This window comes from Erinaceus europaeus, chromosome 4 (genome assembly GCF_950295315.1).
Source record: "Erinaceus europaeus chromosome 4, mEriEur2.1, whole genome shotgun sequence".
Classification (NCBI taxonomy): domain Eukaryota; kingdom Metazoa; phylum Chordata; class Mammalia; order Eulipotyphla; family Erinaceidae; genus Erinaceus; species Erinaceus europaeus.
In genome coordinates this window covers 99968917-99992560 of record NC_080165.1, presented here as the reverse complement: position 1 = coordinate 99992560, position 23644 = coordinate 99968917, and the positions used below count along the sequence as shown (strand labels likewise).

The window sequence follows — 23644 nt, the reverse complement described above, 5'->3', positions numbered from 1 at the left end:
AGCAAATGCTAGAGAGGTTTGGGGTCAAAGGACCCCTCCTACACTGCTGGGTGGAATGTCAATTGGTCCAACCTCTGTGGAGAACAGTCTGGAGAACGCTCAGAAGGCTAGAAATGGACCTACCCTATGATCCTGCAATTCCTCTCCTGGGGATATATCCTAAGGAACCCAACACACCCATCCAAAAAGATCTGTGTGCACATATGTTCTTGGCAGCACAATTTGTAATAGCCAAAACCTGGAAGCAACCCAGGTGTCCAACAACAGATGAGTGGCTGAGCAAGTTGTGGTATATATACACAATGGAATGCTACTCATCTGTAAAAAATGGTTACTTCACCGTTTTCAGCCGATCTTGGATGGAGCCTGAAAAATTCATGTTAAGTGAAATAAGTCAGAAACAGAAGGATGAATATGAGATGATCTTACTCTCAGGCAGAAGTTGAAAAACAAGATCAGAAAAAAAAAAAACAAACAACAAGACACAAGTAGAACCTGAAATGGAATTGGCGTATCGCATCAAAGTAAAAGACTCTGGGGTGGGGGTAGGTGGGTGGGGAGAATACAGGTCCAAGAAGGATGAGAGAGGACCTAGTGGGGCTTGTATTGTTATTTGGGAAACTGGGGAATGTTATGCATGTACAAACTATTGAATTTACTGTTGAATGTAAAACATTAATTCCCCAGTAGAGAGATAATAATAAAAAAAAAAGAAATCTGGCCTTTGTGAATTTCAAACATGTGATCATATCTTAGTTTGATGATGGCAGTAGTAAAACTAAATAATCCAGGGTAATTTACTGAGGACCTCCGTGACCTGGGCGGTGAGCTGGAAATTTTTAAAAATTTATTTATTGGGGGATTAATGTTTTACAGTTGACAGTAAATACAATAGTTTGTACATGCATAACACTTCTCAGTTTTCCACATAACAACACAACCCCCACTAGGTCCTCTGTCATCCTTTTCCAGGACCTGTACTTCCCGCCGCCCCCCATCCAGAGTTTTTTTTTTAAATTTATTTTTTATTTAAGAAAGGATAAATTAACAAAACCATAGGGTAGGAGGGGTACAATTCCATACAGTTCCTACCACCCAATCTCCATATCCCATCCCCTCCCCTGATAGCTTTCCCATTCTCTATCCCTCTGGGAGCATGGACCCAGGGTCGTTGTGGGTTGCAGAAGGTGGAAGGTCTGACTTCTGTAATTGCTTCCCCACTGAACATGGGCGTTGACTGGTCGATCCATACTCCCAGTCTGCCTGTCTCTTTCCCTAGTAGGGTGGGTCTCTGGGGAAGTGGAGCTCCAGGACACATTGGTGGGGTCTTCAGTCCAGAGAAGCCTGGCCTGCATCCTGATGGCATATGGAACCTGGGGCTGAAAAGAGAGTTAACATACAAAGCCAAACAAATTGTTGAGCAATCATGGACCCAAAGGTTGGAATAGTGGAGAGGAAGTGTTGGGGGGGGGGGTGTGTGTGTGCTCACTACACACTCTAGTGTACTTCTGCTTTCAGGTATATATTTTGCAGTAGTTTATGGATACGTGTGAACATAAGCTCTCTCTCACAGAACCTGCTGTATATCTAGGTTTTGGGACTTTCTTAGAAAGTGACCCACCTGGGATGGAATTAGAGAATGATATGAAAGGAAAGGTCTCACCCGAGTAATGAAGCTGAAGGGTTGTCATTCCACACCTGAAGTCTCTGGACACAGTCTGAGCTGAAGCATGTTGAGGTGGCAATCGCTGTGTTGATTAGGTTGCTATCGGCTGATGCAATATTACTTGATATGGATTGGGAGAGGCATGCGGGAAAGTGGGCCCTATCCTAAGGTTCCAGGACTGGGAGAAATATAGGCTCTATAGTGGAGATGTGAGGTTCCTGCCGTCTTAGGGTTCAAAAAGACAATGGATAGTTAATGTTATCATCACATTATTTGGTAATTGGGTTAACTTTGAAAAGTCCTTTTGTTAGGGTTTGCTGTATAGTACCCAGTATCTTGTAAATAGCTTTGCCACTGGTTGCCTCTGATCTACTTGGTCTAGGCTTTTGAGAGAGTCAGCATATCAAATACACAGCCTATATATTAAGAAGACTCAGTTTGTGTTTTAAAAACTTCGAGGCATACAATTAATTTTCCCCCTCTCATATTAATTAACTAGTGATTTATATGACTACACTTTACTAGGAGTGTACATAAACACCATTCCCACGACCAAAAGACTGTGTCCCATCCCACCCACCCACTTCCAGCCCCCACCAGCCCAGGAAGCCACATGTCTACCCCTCACCACAGGGTTTTTACTTTGGTGCTCTACTTTCAATTTAGTCAGAGTTTTTTTACTTTGGTGCAATACACCAATTCCAGTTCAGGCTCTACTTGTGTTTTCTCTTCTGATCTTGATTTTCAACTTCTGCTTGTGAGTGAGATCATCCCACATTCATCCTTATGTTTCTGACTTATTTCTTAACATGATTTATTTTTTTTAATTTATATTTATTTATTCCCTTTTGTTGCCCTTGTTGTTTTATATTGTTGTAGTTATTATTGTTGTTATTGATGTCATTGTTGGATAGGACAGAGAGAAATGGAGAGAGGAGGGGAAGACAGTGATGGGGAGAGAAAGATAGACACCGGCAGACCTGATGCACCACTTGTGAATCAACTCCCTTGCTTCATTTCTTTAAGCTCCATTCAAGATGGGCTGAAAATAGTGAAATCACTATTTTTAATAGGTGAGTAATATTCCATTGTCTATATATACCACAGTTTTCTCAGCCACTCATCTGTTGTTGGATACCTGTGTCGCTTCCAGGTTTTGGCTATTACAAATTGTGCTGCCAAGAGCATATGTGTACACAAATATTTTTGGATGGGTGTGTTGGTTCCTTAGGATATATCCCCAGGAGAGGAATTGCAGGATCACAGGGTAGGTCCATTTCTAGCCTTCTGAGAGTTCTTCTCCAGACTGTTCTCCACAGAGGTTGGACCAAATTACATTCCCACCAGCAGTGCAAGAGAGTTACTTTGATCCCACAACCTCCCCAGCATTTGTTGCTGCTACCTTTTCTCTGATGTATGACATTCTCACAGGAGTGAAGTGGTATCTCATTGTTGTCTTTAATTGCATTTCTCTGACAATCAGAGACTTGGAGCATTTTTTCCTGTGTTTCTCAGCCTTTTAGATCTCTTCTGTGGTGAATATTCTGACCATGTCCTCTCCCCATTTTTGGATGGGGTCATTTGTCTTCTTTTTCTTTTTAAATATTTATTTATTACTTTTTGTTGCCCTTTTAATTGTTGTAGTTAACGTTGTTGTTATTGATGTCATTGTTGGATAGAACTTAGAGAAATGGAGATAGGAGAGGAAGACAGAAAGGGGGAGAAAAAGACAGACCCCTGCAGGTGGGGAGCTGGGGGCTTGGAACAGGATCCTTACTCCAGTCCTTGCACTTTGTGCCACCTAGGCTTAACCTGCTGTGCCACTGCCCGACTCCCATTTGTTTTCTTGTTGTTGAGTTTGGTGAGTTCTTTGTATATTTTGGCTACTAAACTCTTGTCTGATGTATGGCATGAAAAGATCTCCCATTCTTTGAGGGGGCGTCTCTTTGTTTGGGTATTGGTTTCTTTTGCTGTACAGAAGCTTTTAAATTTGATGTAGTCCCATAGGTTTATACTTGCCTTAGTCTTCTTTGTAATTAGATTAGTTTCATTGAAGATGTCTTTAAAATTTATTAGGAATAGCGTTTTGCAAATATTTTCTTCTAAGTATCTGATAGTTTGTGGTCTAACATCCAAGTCCTTGATCCACTTGGAATTTGCTTTTGTATTTGGTGAAATATAGTGGTTCAGTTTCATTCTTCTACATGTTTCAATCCATTTTTTCCAACACCATTTGTTGAAGAGACTCTGCTTTCCCCATTTAATAGTCTGGGCACCTTTGTCAAAGATTAGATGTCCATAGGTTTGGGGGCTTACTTCTGGGCTCTCAATTCTATTCCACTGGTCAGTGTGTCTATTCATGTTCTAGTACCAAGCAATTTTGATGACAACAGCCCTATAATACAATTTGAGATCTGGGAGTGTGATGCCTCCGGTTCTGTTCTTTTTTCTCAAGATTGTTTTGGGAATTTTAGGTCTTTTCTGGTTCCAGATAAACATTTGTAACATTTGTTCTATTCTAAAAATGTGCTTGGGATCTTGATGGGAATAGCATTAAATTTGTAGATGGCTCTGGGTAGTATATTCATTTTGATGATGTTAATTCTTTCAACCCATGAACATGGAATATCTTTCCACTTCTTTGTGTCTTTTTCAATTTCCTTGAGTAGTGACATAATTTTCAGTATACAAGTCTTTTACTCCTTTGGTTAGGTTTATTTCTAGACAGTTTATTGGTTTTGTTGCTATAATAAAAGGAACTGATTTCTGGATTTCTTCTTCTTCTAACTTAGTGTTCGCATAGAGAAATGCCACTGACTTTTGAATGTTAATTTTGTAGCCTGACATCTTACTGTATTGCCTGATGATTTCCAAAAGCTTCTTGCTGGATTCTTTAGGTTTTTCTGTGTATACTATCATGTCATCTGCAAATAGGGAGAGTTTGATTTCTTCTCTTCCAACCTGAATGCCTTTAATTCCTTGCTCCTGCCTGATTGCTATGGCAAGAACTTCCAACACTATGCTGAGTAGTGGTGGTGATAGTGGGCAGCCCTGTCTAGTACCTGATCTGAGGGGAAATGCTTCCAGTTTGCCACCACTGACTATGATGTTGTCTATGGGTTTGTTATATACTGACTCCACTATCTTCAGGAATTTTCCATCTATTCCCCTGTTTTGTAGCGTTTGGATCATAAAGGGATGTTGTATTTTGTCAAAGGCTTTCTCTGCATCTATTGATATGACCATGTGGTTTTTGGTCTTGCTTTTGTTGATGTGGCGGATCACGTTGATTGATATATGTATATTAAACCAACCTTACATCCTTGGGATAAACCCCTCTTGGTTATGATGCACAATCTTTTTAATATACTGCTGTATCTGTTTGGCTAGAATTTTGTTCAATATTTTAGCATCTATGTTCATCAGAGATATTGGTCTGTAGTTTTCTTTTTTTGTTGTATCCTTTCTGCTTTTGGTATCAGAGTGATGTTGTCTTCTTAGAATCTGGAAGAGAGTATTCCTGTGTCTTCAAACTTCTGAAAGACTTTTAAAAGTAGAGGTTTTAACTCTTCCTTGAAGGTTTTGTAAAATTCATTTGTAAAATCATCTGGTCCAGGGCTTTTATTCTTGGGAAGGTTTTTGATAACTATTTCAATTTCATTGGCTGTGATGGGCCTGTTCATATTATCTAGTTCCTCTTTATTTAATTTTGGAAGTTTGTAGGTATCTAGGAAATCGTTAATTTCTTCCAGGATCTCTAGCTTGGTGGCATATAGTTGTTCATAGCAGCCTTGCATGATATGTTGAATTTTTGCGGTGTCTGTTGTGATATCTCCTGTTTAATTTACAATCCAATTTATTTGGGTCTTCTCCCTTTCTTGTTTTGTGAATCTGGCATAAAGGTTTGTCAATCTTGTTCACTCTTTTGAAGAACCAACATTTATTTATTTATCAGTGGGGCTCAGTGCCTTCCCAATGATCCCACTGCTTCCAGCAGCCATTTCTGGGAAAAGATGAAAGATTCATGTGATCTAAAGACCTATGTTTTCACTGATAACATGATCTGTGCTGGAGAGAAGGGCACTGACAGCTGTGGTGGGGATAGTGGAGGGGCTTTTGCTGTACAGCATCCCCATGAAGAGAATCCCAAGTTCTATGTAGCTGGCCTGTTGTCCTGGGGTGCCAAATGTGGAACTTATGGGATCTACATACTAGTGAAGAACTATGTTGACTGGATAGTGCAGACCATGCAAGAAAACAGAACCCCCAGGGAGGACTAGTCCATACACACCTCACCATCCTTGCCAAGGGCTTAGGCCAAACTGTTGCTTTCTGCTTCTCACAATATCTCCACTGTTTCCCAGGACAGGCAGGAATGACTATCTGATTTAAATGGGACCTGATTGTTGGGATATGGACTAGAGGTAGTTTGTGATCATGCTATTGTGTGGGTCATTCAGTGTGGCATGAGCTTGTGGGATTTCTCCTCTGAATCCCTGAGATGGAGACCAGCTCGTGGGAGCTGCCATCTTGTCCTGTCTCACTGGGAGTCCCCTGCCCTGAGGAAGGACTGCTGGTGTTATAGCTCTGACTCTGCAAGTTGATATGGGGCTTGTCCTTCACTTTTTGTTTGCTTCTACCTGTTTAAAGTTCTGTGTACTTTATCATTCTCAGTGTCTACTATCTACTTATAATAAAGCATGTCACTAAACTGGTTCTGGCTGATGTGTCTTAGTCCACATTAAGACCTGAGCACTGTAGAAGGGGCATGTGTTGTGAGGGCTCTTGAGTTATGAAAGTTAGGCTTGTAGCAGCTAAAATATAGTTGTCATGAAAATCTGAAATTCAGCATTCTCTCCTACTTGAGAGTTAAGTAAGACATAACCCAGTCTCATTCAGGAATCTACACATAGTAGTTTGAATGCCTGCTTAAGATCTGAAAGTCCTGTAGCCTGGAGGTGGTGCAGTGGATAAGGAGTTGGATTCTCAAGCAGAAACCTGAGCTGTTTTTTACCCCAGCCCCATTCCCTGGGCCTCTGTGGGTTCAGCCTGGTCAGGCCTTCCCCGCCATCACCGCTTCTAGCTGATCACCTTAGTGTAGAAAGTAGCCTTGGCCTCACTGGCACCCCAGGACATGATGCCGGGGGCCACCTTGTGCTGGCTGCTGGGGTCCTACACCACAAAGGTGCTCCCACAGTTCCCCTGTCCTACGCCCTGCAGCCACAGCCTGTGCCCTGCACAGAACATGGTGTGGGAGAAGATCTCTCTGTGTGTAGACAATACTGGCAGAATCTGATGGTGACTTCTGAGAAAGGGGTGCTACGACCCTGGAGGCCTGAGCGGCCATTAAGAGCTGAATCCTGGGGCCAGGGGTGGGAGTGGTAGGATAGCTGGTAAAGTGCACAAGCTGTCATGTGGCAGGACCAATCTCCACCTGCAGGGGGAAGTTTCACAAACAATGGAAGAAGCTCCACAGGTGTTTCTCCTTCTCTTTGTCTCTCCACTCCCTCTCTGTATATTTCTTCCTGTCTCCAACATAATAAAAAATAATAAACTGGAGAGGAATGCAAAAACTGTTGGATACTCTGGTTTCTCTTCAGATTACATGAATCTTTCATCTTTTCCCAGAAATGGCTGCTGGGAGCAGTGGGATCATTGGGAAGGCACTGAACCCCACTGATAACCATGGTGGCCAAAGAAGAGAAGCAACCACAACCACAATCACAACAACAACAACAACAACAACAACATACTTTATCCTGTGGGGCTGGGTCTGACATACTCTATAGAGGCATACGCTATCATGTGAGAGGAGCTGGGTTCAAGCCCCTAGTCCCTACCTGTAAGGAGGAAGATTCATGAATGATAGAATAGTACTACAGGTGTCTCTCCTTCTCTCTGTCTTTTACCCTCTATTACAAAAGTGGCCACTATGAATGGCTGAGACATGCAAACCACAACCCAAGAAATAAGCCTGGTGGCAAAGAATCCCTTAATCTGGGATTTCTTGCCAAGTTCCCAGCAAAGCAATTTGAACGGCTCTCTCTCTTACTTACTGTGTTTATGCAAAATTGAAGCTTTGTTTATATGAACTAAACTTGATTTGTGAATGATTTGGTTTTACTGTAATTATTTAGTAAATAAAAAAATTTTAGTTCTTCTTGTGTTTTTTTAAAGAGTTTCCTTTGTTTAAACTTTTATCTGTGATCTGAAACTATTTATTTGATAAGAGAGAAATTGAGAGGGAATGGGAGATAAGAGGCTGAAAGAAAGAGAGACATCTGTAGATCTCCTTCTCCTTCAGATCTGCTTGTGAAGCTTCCACGCTGCAGGTGAGGGCTGAGGACTTGAACTCAGGTCCTTGCACATGCTGATGTGTGCTCTTGACCCAGTGTAACACTGCCTGGGCCCCTGGCCCTGAACTTTTTCTTTTTTTGCCTCCAGGGTTATTGCTGGGACTTGGTACCAGCATTATGAACCCACTGCTCCTGGAGGCCATTTTTTTCTAGCTTTGTTGCCCTTGTTGTTACCCTTATTGTTGTCATTATTATTGTTGTTGTCATTGCTGTTGTTGTTGTTAGATAGGACAGAGAGAAATCGAGAGAGGAGGGGAGACAGAGAGGAGGAGAGAAAGATAGATACCTGCAGGTCTGCTTCACCGTCCATGAAGCGACGCCCCCTGCAGGTGGGGAGCTGGGGGTTCGAACCGGGATCCTTACGCGGGTCCTTGCGCTTTGTGCCATGTGTGCTTAACCCGCTACGCTACCGCCCTACCCCCCTGAAATTTTTCTAATGGCTGACTGTGGACTACTAAACTACCATTTCTGGCTTTTCTCATTTTTATTTCTTCCAATGAAGGGGATGGGCTATGGAGTCCTGGTGGTGGGAATTGTACCTCTCTTGTCCCACAATCTGGTCTATCATCATTAAATCACTAATAAAATAAAATTAAAAAAAAAGAACTGAGGCTGCCATGTTTTGGAACGTGGCACACTGGAGTAGGAGAGCTCAGGGTGGACATCAGAGAGACTGGCACACTGACTGTGACACCCAAGGCCCTCACTGCACCCCAGAGAGACTTAACATTGCAACATGCTTTAGCTTGCCACCTGAAAGCCTCTCCACTGACTGCTACTTAAAATTGCAAATGAGGGGGCTGGGCAATAGCACAGAGGGTTAAGCGTAAGGACTGGCATAAGGATCCTGGTTCAAGCCCCTGGTTCCCCACCTGCAGAGGAGTTGCTTCACAAGTGGTGAAGCAGGTCTGCAGGTATCTCTCTGTCTCTCCCCCCTCTGTCTTCCCCTCCTCTCTTGACTTCTCTCTGTCCTATCCAGTAACAACAGCAATAACAACAATAATAATAACAACAAAGATAAACAATAAGGCAATAAAAGGGAAAAAAATGGCCTCCAGGAGCAGTGGATTAGTAGTGCAGGCACAGAGCCCCAGCAATAACCCTGGATGCAAAAAAGAAAGAAAGAAAGAAAGAAATTCCCAATGAATTCTTGGCTTAACTTCCTTTGTCTTCATAAAAATATCTCTAATGAGACATAAGTTTAAGTTTTTAAAGTTATCATCCAAGGTTATTTATTTATGTTACCAGGGGTATTGCTGAGGCTTGGTGACAGCATTATGAATCCAGCACTCCTGGTGGCCATCCCTTCTCTTTTTCTTTCTATTTTTATTTCATAGGAAAGAGAGAAACTGAGTGGGAAGGGAAAGATAAAGAGGGAGAGAGAAAGAGGAACCTTTGCAAACCTGCTTCACCGCTCATGAAGCTTCCTCCCTGTCGGTGGTGAGGGGGGCTGGAACCTAGGTCTTTGCACGTGGTGATGTGCGTGCTCTTCTGGGTTAGATTTTGCAGTATTCTTGTGTTGCATGAACTTAGATCTTTCTGAAAATAAGCTCAGGCACCTGGGAGGTAGCTCAGCAAGTAAACCGGGGGTGTATGAAGTTATCCCTAGCACCGCAAGGCTCAGGGGGATGCTCTGGTGCTATCATTGTCTTGCAAATAAATAAATAAACAAGTAAATAAATAAATAAATAAAATGTTAGGTTCAGGAAATTATCATAAACAAAATTTTATTTATTTATTCTAAAGAGAAGGGGGGAGGGAGAGAGAGAGACACACACACACACACACACAGAGGGAAACAGAGCATCCCTCTGGAACATGTGATGCCAGAGACAGGCTCAGGACCTCATGCAAGTCCCCTTCTCTAGCACTGTGCGATCCTCTTATCTTCAAAGGCAGAGTTTCTAATCACTTCTCTGTTCTGGCTTATGATCCACACACAGCTGGAGGGCTCAGCTATGTGGGGTTGACCCCCCCCCCCACAACATGGTACTACCTCCCTCCTTTTCCACAGGTCACCTGACTTCCCCGAAAACTGTCAACACACCCTTGGCTCCTTGGCTGCACAGGGAGAGTTAGGCAATCAGTGAAATCCCTCATTCACCCCCTTTAGCCTTGGGTGGGGTGGGGGTGGGGACAGCGGAGGCGGGGGATTCTGGCCTAGAGTTGGGAACAGCTCTGGTCTGGAAGGCAGGGGGAGCTCCAGGCCCAAGGCTGATCACCCTGCCCAGTGTCCTGGCTCCCAGCACCCCCTGGTCTGGAAGGGGCGTCTGCCGAAATGCACCCTGTGAGCTAGAGAAGCAGAGACAGCTACAGCACAAGAGGCAGGAGAAGCTGCTGCCAGGGAGAGCCAGGCCGAGCCTCTGGCCCTGCCATCTGCAGGGGCCCCAGCATGTCCACTGTCCGTGGAGAAGGGACCAAGACACTCGCTTCTGCCAGTGCCTGAAGGTACCAGCCATGCAGAGCCCAGCAGAGCCTGGGTGGAAGCAGAGGGGTGTATGGATGTCTGGGCAGAAGTGGGGGGGCTAGGCAGCACAGGACCAGGCAGAAAGCAGAGCCTGGATGGTCCCTGGCTCTCAAGATGACCCTGCTCACTGCCCATCTCTGCTTCCAGGATTAGAAACATACTTGGCAAGACTTTCCTAGAAACTGTGGGAAAGGGGCTGGGTAGTAGAGCACTTAGTTAAAAGCCCATGTTACCACGCACAGAACCAGCATTTAAGCCTACAGTCTCCACCTGCAGGAGGAAGCTTCATAAATGGTGAAGCAGGTATGCAGGTGTCTATCACTCTCTCTCCCTCTCTCTCACCTTTCTTTGTGATAACCAACTAGGGCTATCTCTGGGGCTTGGTGCCAGCATACAGATTCACTGCTCCCAGTGGCCATTTTTTCCTTTCTATTTTACTATTTGATGGGAGAGAGAGAAACTGAGAGAGAGAGAGACCTGTAGACTTGCTTCACTGCTTGTCTCCACCCCCCCCCCCCCCCCCCCCGGTGGAGAGCAGGAGCTCAGACCCAAGTCCTTGAACATAATAATGTGTGCTCTCAACTGGGTGTGCCACTGCCTGTCCCTACCCCGTCTCTTCCTTCCATCCTCGTTTCTCTCTGTCTCTGTCCAGTAAGTGCATTTAAAAAAGAGAGAGAGAGAAGAAAGGAGAAACTGCAGAAAGGTAACTTGCTTGTCTTTTCAGTCAGTGAAAAGGAGGAAACCCTGAAAGTCTGAACGAATGAATGTAGGAGACTGTGTCTTATCATCAGGTGCCCCCAACCCCACCCCCAGCATCGTGCCCAGCTTTCTCTTGGGGGAGGAGACACCCTCACCCCCATTGGTGCTTAGCAGAAATACAGGCAAAAACACACAGTAAGATGAATGGCTCGAAGCAGTCAGGTGGTCTCTGTGTAGCTGGGGGGAAGTATCCTGATGCAGGCTCACAGTGGGGAGAGTCCTGACACTTTGGGTGGAAATGGGGACACATATCCTGCAAGTGCAAAGTGGGACGGTGAGAGTGGGGTGGGTGGGCAGCAAAGGACAACAGAGGAGGAGAGAGCTGGAAGAGGATTTTCTCATTCCTCAGAGAAGCATGGGGAGGGCCAGGCTAAGGTTTAGTTTAGAAAATCAACTGAAGTAGAAGGCCCTGAGGGTGTTGGTGGAGTGCTGGCTGTCACATGGTGGTGATGAGTGACACAGCTCTGTTTAGCCATTGTTCTTAGGAGGGTTGACACTGACCCCTTGCCTCCAAAGTAGCTGCTTGTATTTTTTAATTTTTTTTGTTTTAACCAAAGCACTGCTCAGCTCTGACTTGTGGTGATACTGGAGATTGAACCTGGGACTTCACAGCCTCAGGCATGAAAGTCTTTTGCATCACCACTTTGCTATTTCTGCAGCCCCAGGTACCTGTGCTTGTCAAATCCATTTAGTCCAGAGTCCAGAGGTGCAGAAAGCTGGGTCAAAAGCCCTGCTGCCCTCCAGGGATGGACAGAAGGCCAGAGATGTGGTAAGTGGCCTGGGGTCTCCCAGAGATGTGCAGGGACCGTGTGTTTGTCCGGTCTAAGGGCTCCCCCTTCAGGTGCTGCTGGGTGCCCCTCTCAACCTCCACCACAAGTCCAGAGCTCTGCCACAGGTGTGCTGGCTCCTGGGTCGTCCATCTCTCCTTGTGTCTTTTTCCCCAGGTCCCTTGTCCTGTTCTCCCTTTTGGCAGGGGCTCACGCTGAGCCCACTCTGCATGGGGAGATCCTGTCCCCTAACTACCCTCAGGCATACCCCAATGAGGTAGAGCAATCCTGGGATCTGGAAGTGCCTGAGGGGTATGGGATCCGGCTCTACTTCACACACCTGGACATAGAGCTGTCAGAAGACTGCGCGTATGACTCAGTGAGGGTAGGTTCCTGCTGGTGCAGGAGGTTGAGGGTGTGTGATCAGGACTCGGGGTGGGGAGAGGAGGATGCAGATGGGGCTCCCACACTCACAAAAGAAACTACAGCCACAGAGCCTTCCCGCCTTCCTCCCTTCCTTCCTTCCTTTCTTCTTTTCTTCCTTCATTTCCTAAGTTAAAAAAGCTGTATTTATTCATGTATTTATATTTATTTATTTAAATGAGAGAGACATACACAGAGAGAAGGACCAGAGCTCAGCTCTGGCTAATGGTGGTGCTGGGAATTGAACTTGGGGCCTCAGAGCCTCAGACATGAAAGTCTTTTTGCATAACCAGTATGTTGTCTCTCCAGAATGAGAATCTCTTTACAGAACGATTGTGCTATCACCCTCACGCCATAGTTTCTTTTTATACAGTTGTTTTTCTTTTTAAATATTTACTTGTTTATGGGAGAAATAGAGATAAAGACTGAGCAGGAATGAAAGCAAGTGAACTAGTCCAAGGCATCACTGGCATATGTGATCCTGGGATCAAACCCGAGACCACATGCTTCTAAGTCCAAACACTATGCATTGTACCACCTCTAAGACTTCCCTTTTGGACATTTCTCTTAGATAATATCAGGAGACTTTGAAGAAGGAAAGCTCTGTGGACAGAGGACCAGCAAGAATCCCAACTCTCCAATTGTGGAAGAGTTCCAAGTTCCATCCAATAAACTCCGGGTGACATTTACGTCAGATTTCTCCAACGAAGAGCGCTTCACTGGGTTTGCTGCATACTATGTGGCTGTAGGTAAGCCTCATCCTCTGTGTGTGTATTGTTCCAGCCCAGAGACTGCAAACAGGACGAACACTGAACAAGGCAGTGAACACTGAGTCTGACGACAGCAAAAGTCTCGATTTGGCTTAGGTCTGCGCATGCATTGCTTCTGTTAATCTCAAACACGTGATCCGTAGTTCAATGTCCATAATGATAATCAGCAGAGAATAATTTACTAAGTGCCACTAGGAACTGGGCAGTGAGCTGGCAATTTTCCTGTATTAACTCAGTTCTTCAAGGCATTATCATTTCATTTCTATTTAAAGATATGGAGAATGAATGCTTAAGAAAGTTAAGTGTGAGGGAGTCAGGAAGTAGTGCAGTGGGTTAAGCACAGGTGGCGCAAAGCACAAGGACCGGCATAAGGATCCTGGTTCGACCTCCCGGCTCCCTACCTGCAGGGGGGTTGCTTCACAGGTGGTGAAGCAGGTCCGCAGGTGTCTATCTTTCTCTCCTTCTCTCTGTCTTCCCCTCCTGTCTCCATTTCTCTCTGTCCTATCCAACAACGACAACATCAGTAAAAACTACAACAAGGGCAACAAAAGGGAATAAATAAATAAATATTAAAAAAAAGAAAGTTGGGAGTCGGGTGGTAGCTCAGTGGGTTAAGCGCACGTGGCGCCAAGCGCAAGGACCGGAGGAAGGATCCCGGTTCGAGCCCCCGGCTCCCCACCTGCAGGGGAATCCCTTCACAGGCGGTGAAGCAGGTCTGTGGGTGTCTGTCTTTCTCTCCCCATCTCTGTCTTCCCTTCCTCTCTCCGTTTCTCTCTGTCCTATCCAACAATGACGACATTAATAACTACAACAATAAAACAACAAGGGCAACAAAAGAGAATAAATAAATACTAAAGAAAAGAAAGAAAGTTAAGTGTGGATCCAGGTGGTGGTTCACGTTGTTGAGTGCACAGCCCACAGTGCATAAGGATCCAGGTTCAAGACCTGGTCCCCACCTGCATGAGGGAATCTTCATAAGTGGTGAAGCAGTTTTACAGGGGTCTCTCTCTCCCTCTATATCTTCCCCTTCCCTCTCAACATCTCTGTCTCTATCCAAAATAAATAAAACAAATAAAATTAAAAAAAGAGAGTTAAATGCATTGCCAAGAATCACAAATGCAGTGAATGGCAAGCAATCTCATTCAATGTATGGCATAAACACCTTAAGATTCTGTGTGTCTCTTTCTTTAATTTTAATTATCTTTATTTATTTATTGGATAGAGATAAAGAGAAATTGAGAGGAATGGGAAGATAGATAGATAGATAGATAGATACATAGATAGATAAGAGACATGCAGCACTGCTTCATCACTCGCAAAGTTTTCCCCTGTAGGTGGGGACTGGGGGCTTGAACCTGGGTCTTTGTACATTGTAATGTTTGCTCAACCAGGTGCGCCACCACCCATCTCCCTGTGTTTCTTATTTTATTTTATTTTTTATCATCACAGGTCTTCATCATTTCAGGCTGACAGTTTTTAGACAATCAGAGATAGAGAAACAGAGAGAGAGAGAGAGAGAGAGGTGCACTAGAAACAGAAACTGGGCTGTGTGAATGACAAAGCAGGCCCCTTTCCAGGTTTACTATCTTGCCAGCCAAATCCTCTCTTTTTTATTTAAAAAAAATTTTTTTTCATTATCTTTATTTATTGGCTAGAGACAGCAAGAAGTCAAAAGGGTAGGGAAGACAGAGAGGGAAAGAGAAAGAGAGACACCTGCAGCCCTGTTTCACCACTTGCAAAGCTTTCCCTCTGCAGGTGGGGACTGGGGGTTCGAACCTGGGTCCTTGAGCACTTGTAAAATGTGCGCTCAACCAGGTGTGCCACCACCCGGTCCCCTGTGTTTCTAAGTTATTTAACTTCAGGTAAAAATGAAGAGGAATAGGTGTTTGTTTATATTTTGTGGTGAAGTTTCATCATCCTATTACTCCTAGGCTGACTTTTTAACTCTTTTTATTTAAGACAGAGATAGATAGAGAGTTAGAGAGATAACCCAAAGCTGTTCTACCATCTGTGGAGCTCACTGGTGTCATAGTGTTCCCACGTGGTGCTGGGGTTTGAATCCAGGACTAGGTGTATGGGAAGGTGCACACTCTACCTAGGGAGCATCTCCTGGCCCCTGGAATGAGAGGTTCCCACATGTCATAAAGCCAAACTATTTCATAGATTCGAAAGAACCTCATATAACATAGTAAATGTACTGTTTTCACCTGCGGAAGATATATCATCATGTTTGGCTTGAACAGTGTCTTCTTTGCAGCTGAAATGCTCTGAATGTGAGAAAGATCAAGGGTCTCTGGCACTGAGAGCTCCCTTATAGATGTGCAACTGTAGGGTACAACAACCCTGGTCATATCACAAGGGAGCCATATAGAGCAGTTAGTTCTATGTGTGTCTGTGAAGAACAAGTTCACTGATGGGTTCTAAGCATCAGGTCTTTCCTACTTTTCCTGTTCGTATCATTTTGGGAGTAACCTAATTCTTCCTTTTAGGTCTCTATCTTTATCCTTGACCTTGCTCTTTCTCTACTCTTTGTAGACATAGATGAATGCACAGACTTTGTAGATGTCCCCTGTAGCCACTTCTGCAACAACTTCCTTGGTGGCTACTTCTGCTCCTGTCCTCCAGAATACTTTCTCCATGATGATATGAAGACTTGTGGAGGTGAGCATGGCATCGAGGGTGGGGGTGAATGTTTCCTTGGAGTAGAATAGCTCTATTCATTAAGGTCTTCATCTGCCCTTCTAGTTGATTATCATCAGCCTTAATTTGGTATCTGTTCTTAGTTACTTACTAGGTGAAGGAGACCCATGGAGGCAGGATTTGATTAGAAAAGAGAAATAGATGCCCATAAGTCAATCTGAGGATGTTTGCAACTATGAAATCTTCTATCATAAGCAATGAGATAGGAAATCCACAGACTTTAGTATCTTCATTGATGTGTATTAGGTGTAAATCACTCTACAGGGACTCAGGTTAAGGAACTTCAGGTTGTAAGGCAAGTGATAGAATAGGACAGGCCTGTCAATGGCCATGTTCAGTGGGGAAGCAATTACAGAAGCCAGACCTTAACACCTTCTGCATCCCACAATGACCTTGGATCCATACTCCCAGAGGGATAAAGAATAGGGAAGCTATTGGGGGAGGGGAGAGGATGCTGAGTTCTGGTGGTGGGAATTGTGTGGAGTTGTACCCCTCTTGTCCTATGGTTTTGTCAGTGTTTATTTTTTATAAATAATAAAAAAGAATAGGACAGGCCTTCTTTTGTTTGAACTTATATTTGATTCCACCTTTTTATTTTTTTTATTAGTCAATTGCAGTGGGGAAGTATTTACTGAACTGATTGGGGAGATCACAAGTCCCAATTATCCCAGTCCATATCCAGAGAACTCACGGTGTGAATACCAGATCCTGCTGGAGAAGGGATTCCAAGTGGTGGTGACAATGCGGAGAGAAGACTTTGATGTGGAACCAGCCGACTCTGAGGGCAACTGCCCTGATAGTTTAGTTGTGCGTGATGGACGATAATTTTCCTTCTTACTCACAGAATTCTCCTTGAAACCAAATGATATAGCCTTACACTTTTGCAGCCTACCCCATTTTTTCTTTCTTTCTTGTAAGAACATCTCTTTCATTAATTAATTACTAGTTAGAGACTGAAATTGAAAGGGGAGGAGAAGATAGAAAGATAGACACCTGCAATCTTGTTTCATGGCTTGTGAAGTTTTCCCCTTGCAGGTTGGGACCAAGGGCTTGAACCTGGGCCCTTGCACACTGTAATGTGTGTGTTTAACCAGGTGTGCCATTGCCTGCCCCTCAGCCCGTTTTTCTTCTTTTAGATTTCTTAGCCCCTGTTCTTTTTTCCACAGCCATTTTGCCTTTTACTTTTAGTTCTTTCTCTCTCTTTCTCTTAACTTTGTACTTTTGCTATGTCTTTCAGTTTGTTGCAGGAGACCGGAAGTTTGGTCCTTACTGTGGTAATGGCTTCCCTGGGCCACTGAAAATTGAAACCAAGAGTAACACTCTTGATGTCATTTTCCAAACTGACCACGCAGGGGAACAAAAGGGCTGGAAACTTCGTTACTATGGAGATCGTGAGTCATGTAGACCTTGTTCTTTGGTTGGGACTATGTGGGCAATGTAAAATCAGAGCAGGTAGATGTACTGATATGATAGATGTACAGGGATCCTCTACTTCCTTAGCTAGACCTAAACATGGCAGTGTTTCCTAGAAATGCCTCAACCTCTAGAGATCCTTTAGCTGAACCTGTGATTGTAGAGAATTTGGGGACTGTTAGGTAGTAGCGCTATTTTATTTGAGACAGCTTTATGTTGGAAGGTTTGATAACATTTTTTTCTCTATTCTTTCCAAGCAATTCCTTGTCCTAAAGAAACTGGTGCCCATTCTGTTTGGGAGCCTGACAAGGCAAAATATGTGTTCAAAGATGTAGTGAAGATAACCTGCATGGAAGGGTTTGAAGTTGTACAGGTAAGGTACCGTTGGAGGCTTCTCCATAAGCTTGAGTCGGGATGAGTGTGCAGGGGTGGCTCAGTTGCGAAGCACACATCCGTGCTGGAGCAGGTGTAGAACCTTTTCCATAAGCTGAGCTGTTCAGGCTCTGGTTCTTTGTGAGTCATGGAGAGAGTTGGCCAGTGTGTCATTCTCTTTTTGCCTTCTATTTTCTTTGGCAGGGGCTAGAGTTGTCTCTTAGCTCCACCTCCTGGGTACTTTAGGGGCTTCCTCTAAGATGACCCCGATACCTGCTTCTTAGCGGGTGGTGAAGATTGAGGCCAGAGATTGATTCCACCTTTGAATCTGGATTTCCCACGTAGCTCCTTATAAATTAATAAGATGTATCTTGTTCTCCAGGGAAATGTTGGCTCAACATCTTTCTATTCTACTTGCCAAAACAATGGACAGTGGAGTAATTCCAAACTGAAATGTCAGCGTATGTATCTCTGAGAAAGGAGTCCTTTGCTCCGTCTCCTACCCCATGCCCCTCCTCATAGGGAGCTGAGAGATCTGAGCACCAAGTTCTAGGTGCATGATTTCCTCATAGACATGTGAGAGAGTGGATGGGAGTTTTGAGGGAAGCCAATCATGGTGTTCCAGGATTGATCTGCTCCCAGCCACACTAGCACGTTTCTTCCCAGAGAAGGGGGTATGGGTTTGGTGGAGGTAAGAATGCCACATGGGTTGATTGCTGACATCTGTGTTGGTTTCCACTGATGGCTGAGAACCAAGTTCCTCCTTTCAATAGAATGCCTGAATTGATTGGGCTCAGTGAATGATACTTTTGGGCAAAAAAGCTAGAGAGGGAAGTGTGGGGAGACTTAACTCAGGTGTGCTGATGGTATTGGGGTGCAGGAGGAATGGGAAACATGGCTGAGAGCATTTGGCTGGGAGGAAGTGGCTTTCCTGGACAACACTCTCCTGCCATTGGTTCTCTCATAGCTGTGGACTGTAGCCTTCCAGAATCCATTCCACATGGTAGTTTTGAAGAGCCAGCAAACACTTTGTTTGGGTCTGTGATTCGCTACACCTGTGAAGAGCCCTACTACTCCATGCAGACCGAAGGAGGCGGTACGTGTCTCTAACAGAGAATGAGAAAGCGAGAGAGGGTGTTGGGGGACTTGATGGCCCAGTCTTTGTGAGCTGAAGAGATATGGAGAGGAGTGAAGGAGTTGGGGTGGATGCTGTCCTTCTTGGTCTCAGAAGGATGGTAAGGGGGGGAGGGGATGGGAGGGAGATGGAGAGGAGGGACTCTATGAGCTCAGGTCCCCTTCGTCTGAGGAGAGTTTTCATATGGGAGGTGAGACTCTGATGAATAGGTGGGGGGATGGAAGAGAAATGGCATGGTGATGAGTGTTTCCCCTGCCCCTTGTGCCATTCCAGGAGACTATCGCTGCACTGGCAATGGGAGCTGGGTTAATGAGCTGCTGGGCACAGAGCTGCCTCTGTGTGTTCCAGGTAGAAAGTGGGACTGCAACTGGGGGAGACTGCTGCTGTGGGTGCAGCTGGTGGGGGAGTGGGGGTTGTCTTCTGGAAGTAGCTGCTAATCTCTTGGGAGAGGACTTAACTGTCTTGGCCTGCCAGAATCTAGCTCAGTGAGATGGAGACAACATAAGGCCAAGGGTCTATTGCACCTTGAGGGGGACCCGCCCCCCACCAAAAGTCCAGGGTCAGGTGAATGGCAAGAAATGGGAAAGTCAGCTAGTGACAGATGGTTTGGTCATGCAGGTGAGGAGGATATATAGCTACTAAGAAGGGGATCAGAGGTGGGGAAGCAACACCCCCAAATAAGACTCAGAATACTCTTGCTGTTATATTAAATCAACTTGGCAACAATAAAGAAGAAAGAAAGAGATGAAGGGCTGCAGGCGGATCAGACTTAAGTACAAGAAGACTCAGAGACACAGCCAGAATCATAAGAAACAGTGGTCCTGACAGCACCACCTCTGTTCCTGAGAATATTCCATGCAATATTCTATGGGGAGGGTATTCTTTTTTTTATTTCTTTATTGGGAGATTAATGGTTCACAGTTGACAGTAAAATACAATGGTTTGTACATGTGTAACATTTCCACAGAGCAATACAACCCTCACTAGGTCCTCCTATGTTCCAGGGGTGGGTATTCTTAGTTCCATGTCAGACATGAGTGAATCGAGTGCAAGTGCAGAGTTAGTACAGGCCAGGGGTAGGGTTCAGAGTCAGGTCTGTTTGAAACTAAGGACATGTAGGCTCCACTTAGTGCATCCAGGCAGAGTAGTGTAGGATCAAGGGGTGGCGGTCAGAAGCTTTAGCTTCAGCTTGGTGGGGTGACAGCAGAGCACATAGACCTGGAGTCAGTCTGTGGGCTGAGTGGGGAGATGAGAGGAGGAAGCCTACTTCTTGCATTTCCTAGGCTGGCCTAAGTTCCATGGGGGCATCCAGCTACAGTCAGGATCAGTCAGGTGGGAGATAAACGTTTAATCTGGGCATCAGAAAAAGGCAGAATTCTTGCTTCCTTCCCATCCTTATGAGCAAAGAGTTTCCATGCACTGGCTCCTAGCTGGACCCAGGCCTGTGTGCTGAGCCTGGGGTGCATGTGCCCCAAGTGTGCTGAGAGACACTAGATCCTATGGACTCAGAAACCCACATGCTGCCTGAGTCTATCCAGTCTCTCCCACTGCTCCACTTGTAGCATGGTCTGTGCTTGATCATTGGATAATCCAAGATAGGTTGGGCACCAAGATGATTGGCTAAATAAAGAGTGGCCATATTTGTGGAGAAAAATTGAGAATCCAGCAGGGTTCTGGGTGGATGGAGGGCTTGAAGAAGGTTGCAGTCTAATCCCTGCTCCCTTCCACCTTGTCCTTGCTTCCTCCCAGTCTGTGGCGTCCCCAGTGAGCCTTTTGTAGGAACACAGAGGATATTTGGAGGCTCCCGCACAAAGATCCAGAGTTTCCCTTGGCAAGTCTACTTTCCACCCCCATCGAGAGCTGGTGGGGCACTCATCGATGAGTACTGGGTGCTGACTGCTGCCCACGTGGTGGAGAATAACCCTTATCCAGTGATGTATGCAGGCACCACCTCAGTGGTCACTTCCCACCTGGCAAACGCCCAGCTGCTCACTGCTGAGCAAGTGTTTATTCACCCAGGCTGGGACATGGATTCCAAGGATTCAAGGAAGAATTTTGACAATGACATTGCACTGGTGCGACTGAAAGAGCCAGTGAAAATGGGGCCCATGGTGTCCCCTATCTGTCTGCCAAGTAACTCTGTAGAATTTGAACCCTTAGAGGGAGAACTGGGCCTGATCTCAGGCTGGGGCCGAACAGAGAAAAGGCAGTCGGTCAATCAGCTCATGGGGGCAAAGTTGCCCATAGTTCCTTTAAAGAAGTGCCAGGAGGTGGAAGGAGATGGAGTGAATATAAAGACCTATGTTTTCACTGATAACATGATCTGTGCTGGAGAGAAGGGCACTGACAGCTGTGGTGGGGACAGTGGAGGGGCTTTTGCTGTACAGCATCCCCATGAAGAGAATCCCAAATTCTATGTAGCTGGCCTGGTGTCCTGGGGTGCCAAATGTGGAACTTATGGGATCTACACACGAGTGAAGAACTATGTTGACTGGATAGTGCAGACCATGCAAGAAAACAGCACCCCCAATGAAGACTAGTCCATACACACCTCACCATCCTTGCCAAGGGCTTAGGCCAAACTGTTGCTTTCTGCTTCTCACAATATCTCCACTGTTTCCCAGGATAGGCAGGAATGACTATCTGATTTAAATGGGACCTGATTGTTGGGATATGGACTAGAGGTAGTTTGTGATCATGCTATTGTGTGGGTCATTCAGTGTGGCATGAGCTTGTGGGATTTCTCCTCTGAATCCCTGAGATGGAGACCAGCTCGTGGGAGCTGCCATCTTGCCCTGTCTCACTGGGAGTCCCCTTTCCTGAGGAAGGACTGCTGGTGTTATAGCTCTGACTCTGCAAGTTGATATGGGGCTTGTCCTTCACTTTTTGTTTGCTTCTACCTGTTCAAAGTTCTGTGTACTTTGTCATTCTCAGTGTCTACTACCTACTTATAATAAAGCATGTCAATAAACCGGTTCTGGCTGATGTGTCTTAGTCCACATTAAGACCTGAGCACTGTAGAAGGGGCATGTGTTGTGAGGGCTCTTGTGTTATGAAAATCAGGCTTATAGAAACTAGTATTGATATTATGTTGCCATGAAAATAGGAAATTCAGCTTTTCTCTTCCACTTGAGAGTTAACTAAACATTAAGGATATTATCAACACAATACTCCTTTTGAAACTCATTAGACATTGCTGAGTCTCATTTATTAGTCCACATACAACAGTCTGAATCACTGCTTAAGATCAGGATGTCGAATCAGGTCCTTGGTCTTGCCTGGGCCACTCGGTTCCAGATGCTAACATGATGCCAATTGGACTTGCCTGGACAGATGACCCCACTGATGTGTCCTGGAGCTCCCCTTCCTCAGAGCCCTGCCCCACTAGGGAAACAGAGTCAGGCTGGGAGTATGGATTGACCTGCTAAGGCCCATGTTCAGTGGGGAAGCAATTACTGAAGCCAGACCTTCCAGACCTCCTGCACCCAATAATGACGCTGGGTCCATACTCCCAGAGGGATAAAAATAGGAAAGCTGGGAGTCCGGCAGTAGTGCAGCGGGTTAAGCGCATGTGGTGCAAAGTACAAGGACCAGTGTAATGATCCTGGTTAGAGCCCCTGGTTCCCCACCTGCAGGGAAGTCGCTTCACAATTGGTGAAGCAGGTTTGCAGGTGTCTATCTTTCTCTCCCCCTCTCTGTCTTCCCCTCCTCTCTCCATTTCTCTCTGTCTTATCCAACAACAATGACATCAATAATAACCACAACAATAAAACAACAAGGGCAACAAAAGGGAAAAAAATCAATATTAAAAAAAAGAATAGAAAAGCTATCAGAGGAGGCGATGGAATACGGAGCTCTGGTGGTGGGAATTGTGCCCCTCTTATCCTATGGTCTTGTCGGTGTTTCCATTTTATTAATTAATATTTATATATTTATTTATCATTGAGAAACATAGGAGGAGAGAGAAAGAGCCAGACATCACTCTGGTACATGTGCCACCAGGGATTGAACTCAGGACCTCATGCTTGAGAGTCCGATGCTTTCTCCACTGTGCCACTTCCCAGACCACTCAGTATTTCTATTTTATAAATAAATACATTTTTAAAAAAAGATTAAGATGTCTCATTCTCATTACTTGGCAGGTGGTACAGAGTATTGGATTTTCAAGCATGAGAGCCCTGAGTTCAATCACTGACATTGTAGGTGCCAGAGTGTGGTCTAGTTTTTTCTCTCTCCCTATCCTCATTAACAAGTATTTCTCTAAAAAGAAATCTTTAAGTCTAAATTTTGATGTAGAAGTGGTTCCAATATGTCTCTGGGAAATTCCCTTTATTCCTCATTTATAGAGCACAACATCATGACTTAGTCAAAAAGAAAACAGTCTGGTGTGCTTTCATCTTCTTTATTGGTTTTTTGGTCATTTTCACACAATGTCTTTTTTGCATTAGCCTCTGCAACAGAGTGGTATAGCTGAAAGTCCAAGACACGGTCGATCCAAAGATTCTCCCTTCTATTTTTTTCCCCTCAAGAGAATTCCTTCTTCTAATATGAAAATTATTATTATTGAGTTATTTTATTTCATTTTTTTAAAGTTCTTTATTTCACCACTCCCATGAACAAAGGTCTGTGCCCCCATCCCCATACTGATATCCCCATACTACTATAGTTCTCTCACAGTCTTGAAAATTGGTTGGCATGCTTTTTTTTTTACATTTGTGCGTTTGATTGTTTATATTCAACATATGAGTGTAACCATTCTGTCATTGTCCTTCACCTCCTTACTTGCTTCACTAAGCATAATTTTCTCTAATTTCAT

At 44.8% G+C, this 23644-nt stretch overlaps 1 protein-coding gene across 1 annotated transcript; it reads left to right on the top strand.

The window, feature by feature from the left end:
* Positions 1–10218: 10218 nt before the first annotated feature.
* C1S (complement C1s) lies at positions 10219–21801 on the top strand. The gene is made up of 12 exons (XM_007535853.3): positions 10219–10470; positions 11908–12017; positions 12193–12400; positions 13010–13187; positions 15744–15869; positions 16516–16715; positions 17146–17299; positions 17579–17694; positions 18076–18154; positions 18661–18789; positions 19102–19176; positions 20578–21801. Exons 2-12 carry the CDS (start codon positions 11995–11997, stop codon positions 21366–21368), a joined length of 2079 nt encoding a protein of 692 aa, XP_007535915.2. The 5' UTR covers positions 10219–10470; positions 11908–11994; the 3' UTR covers positions 21369–21801.
* The last annotated feature ends 1843 nt before the right edge of the window (positions 21802–23644 follow it).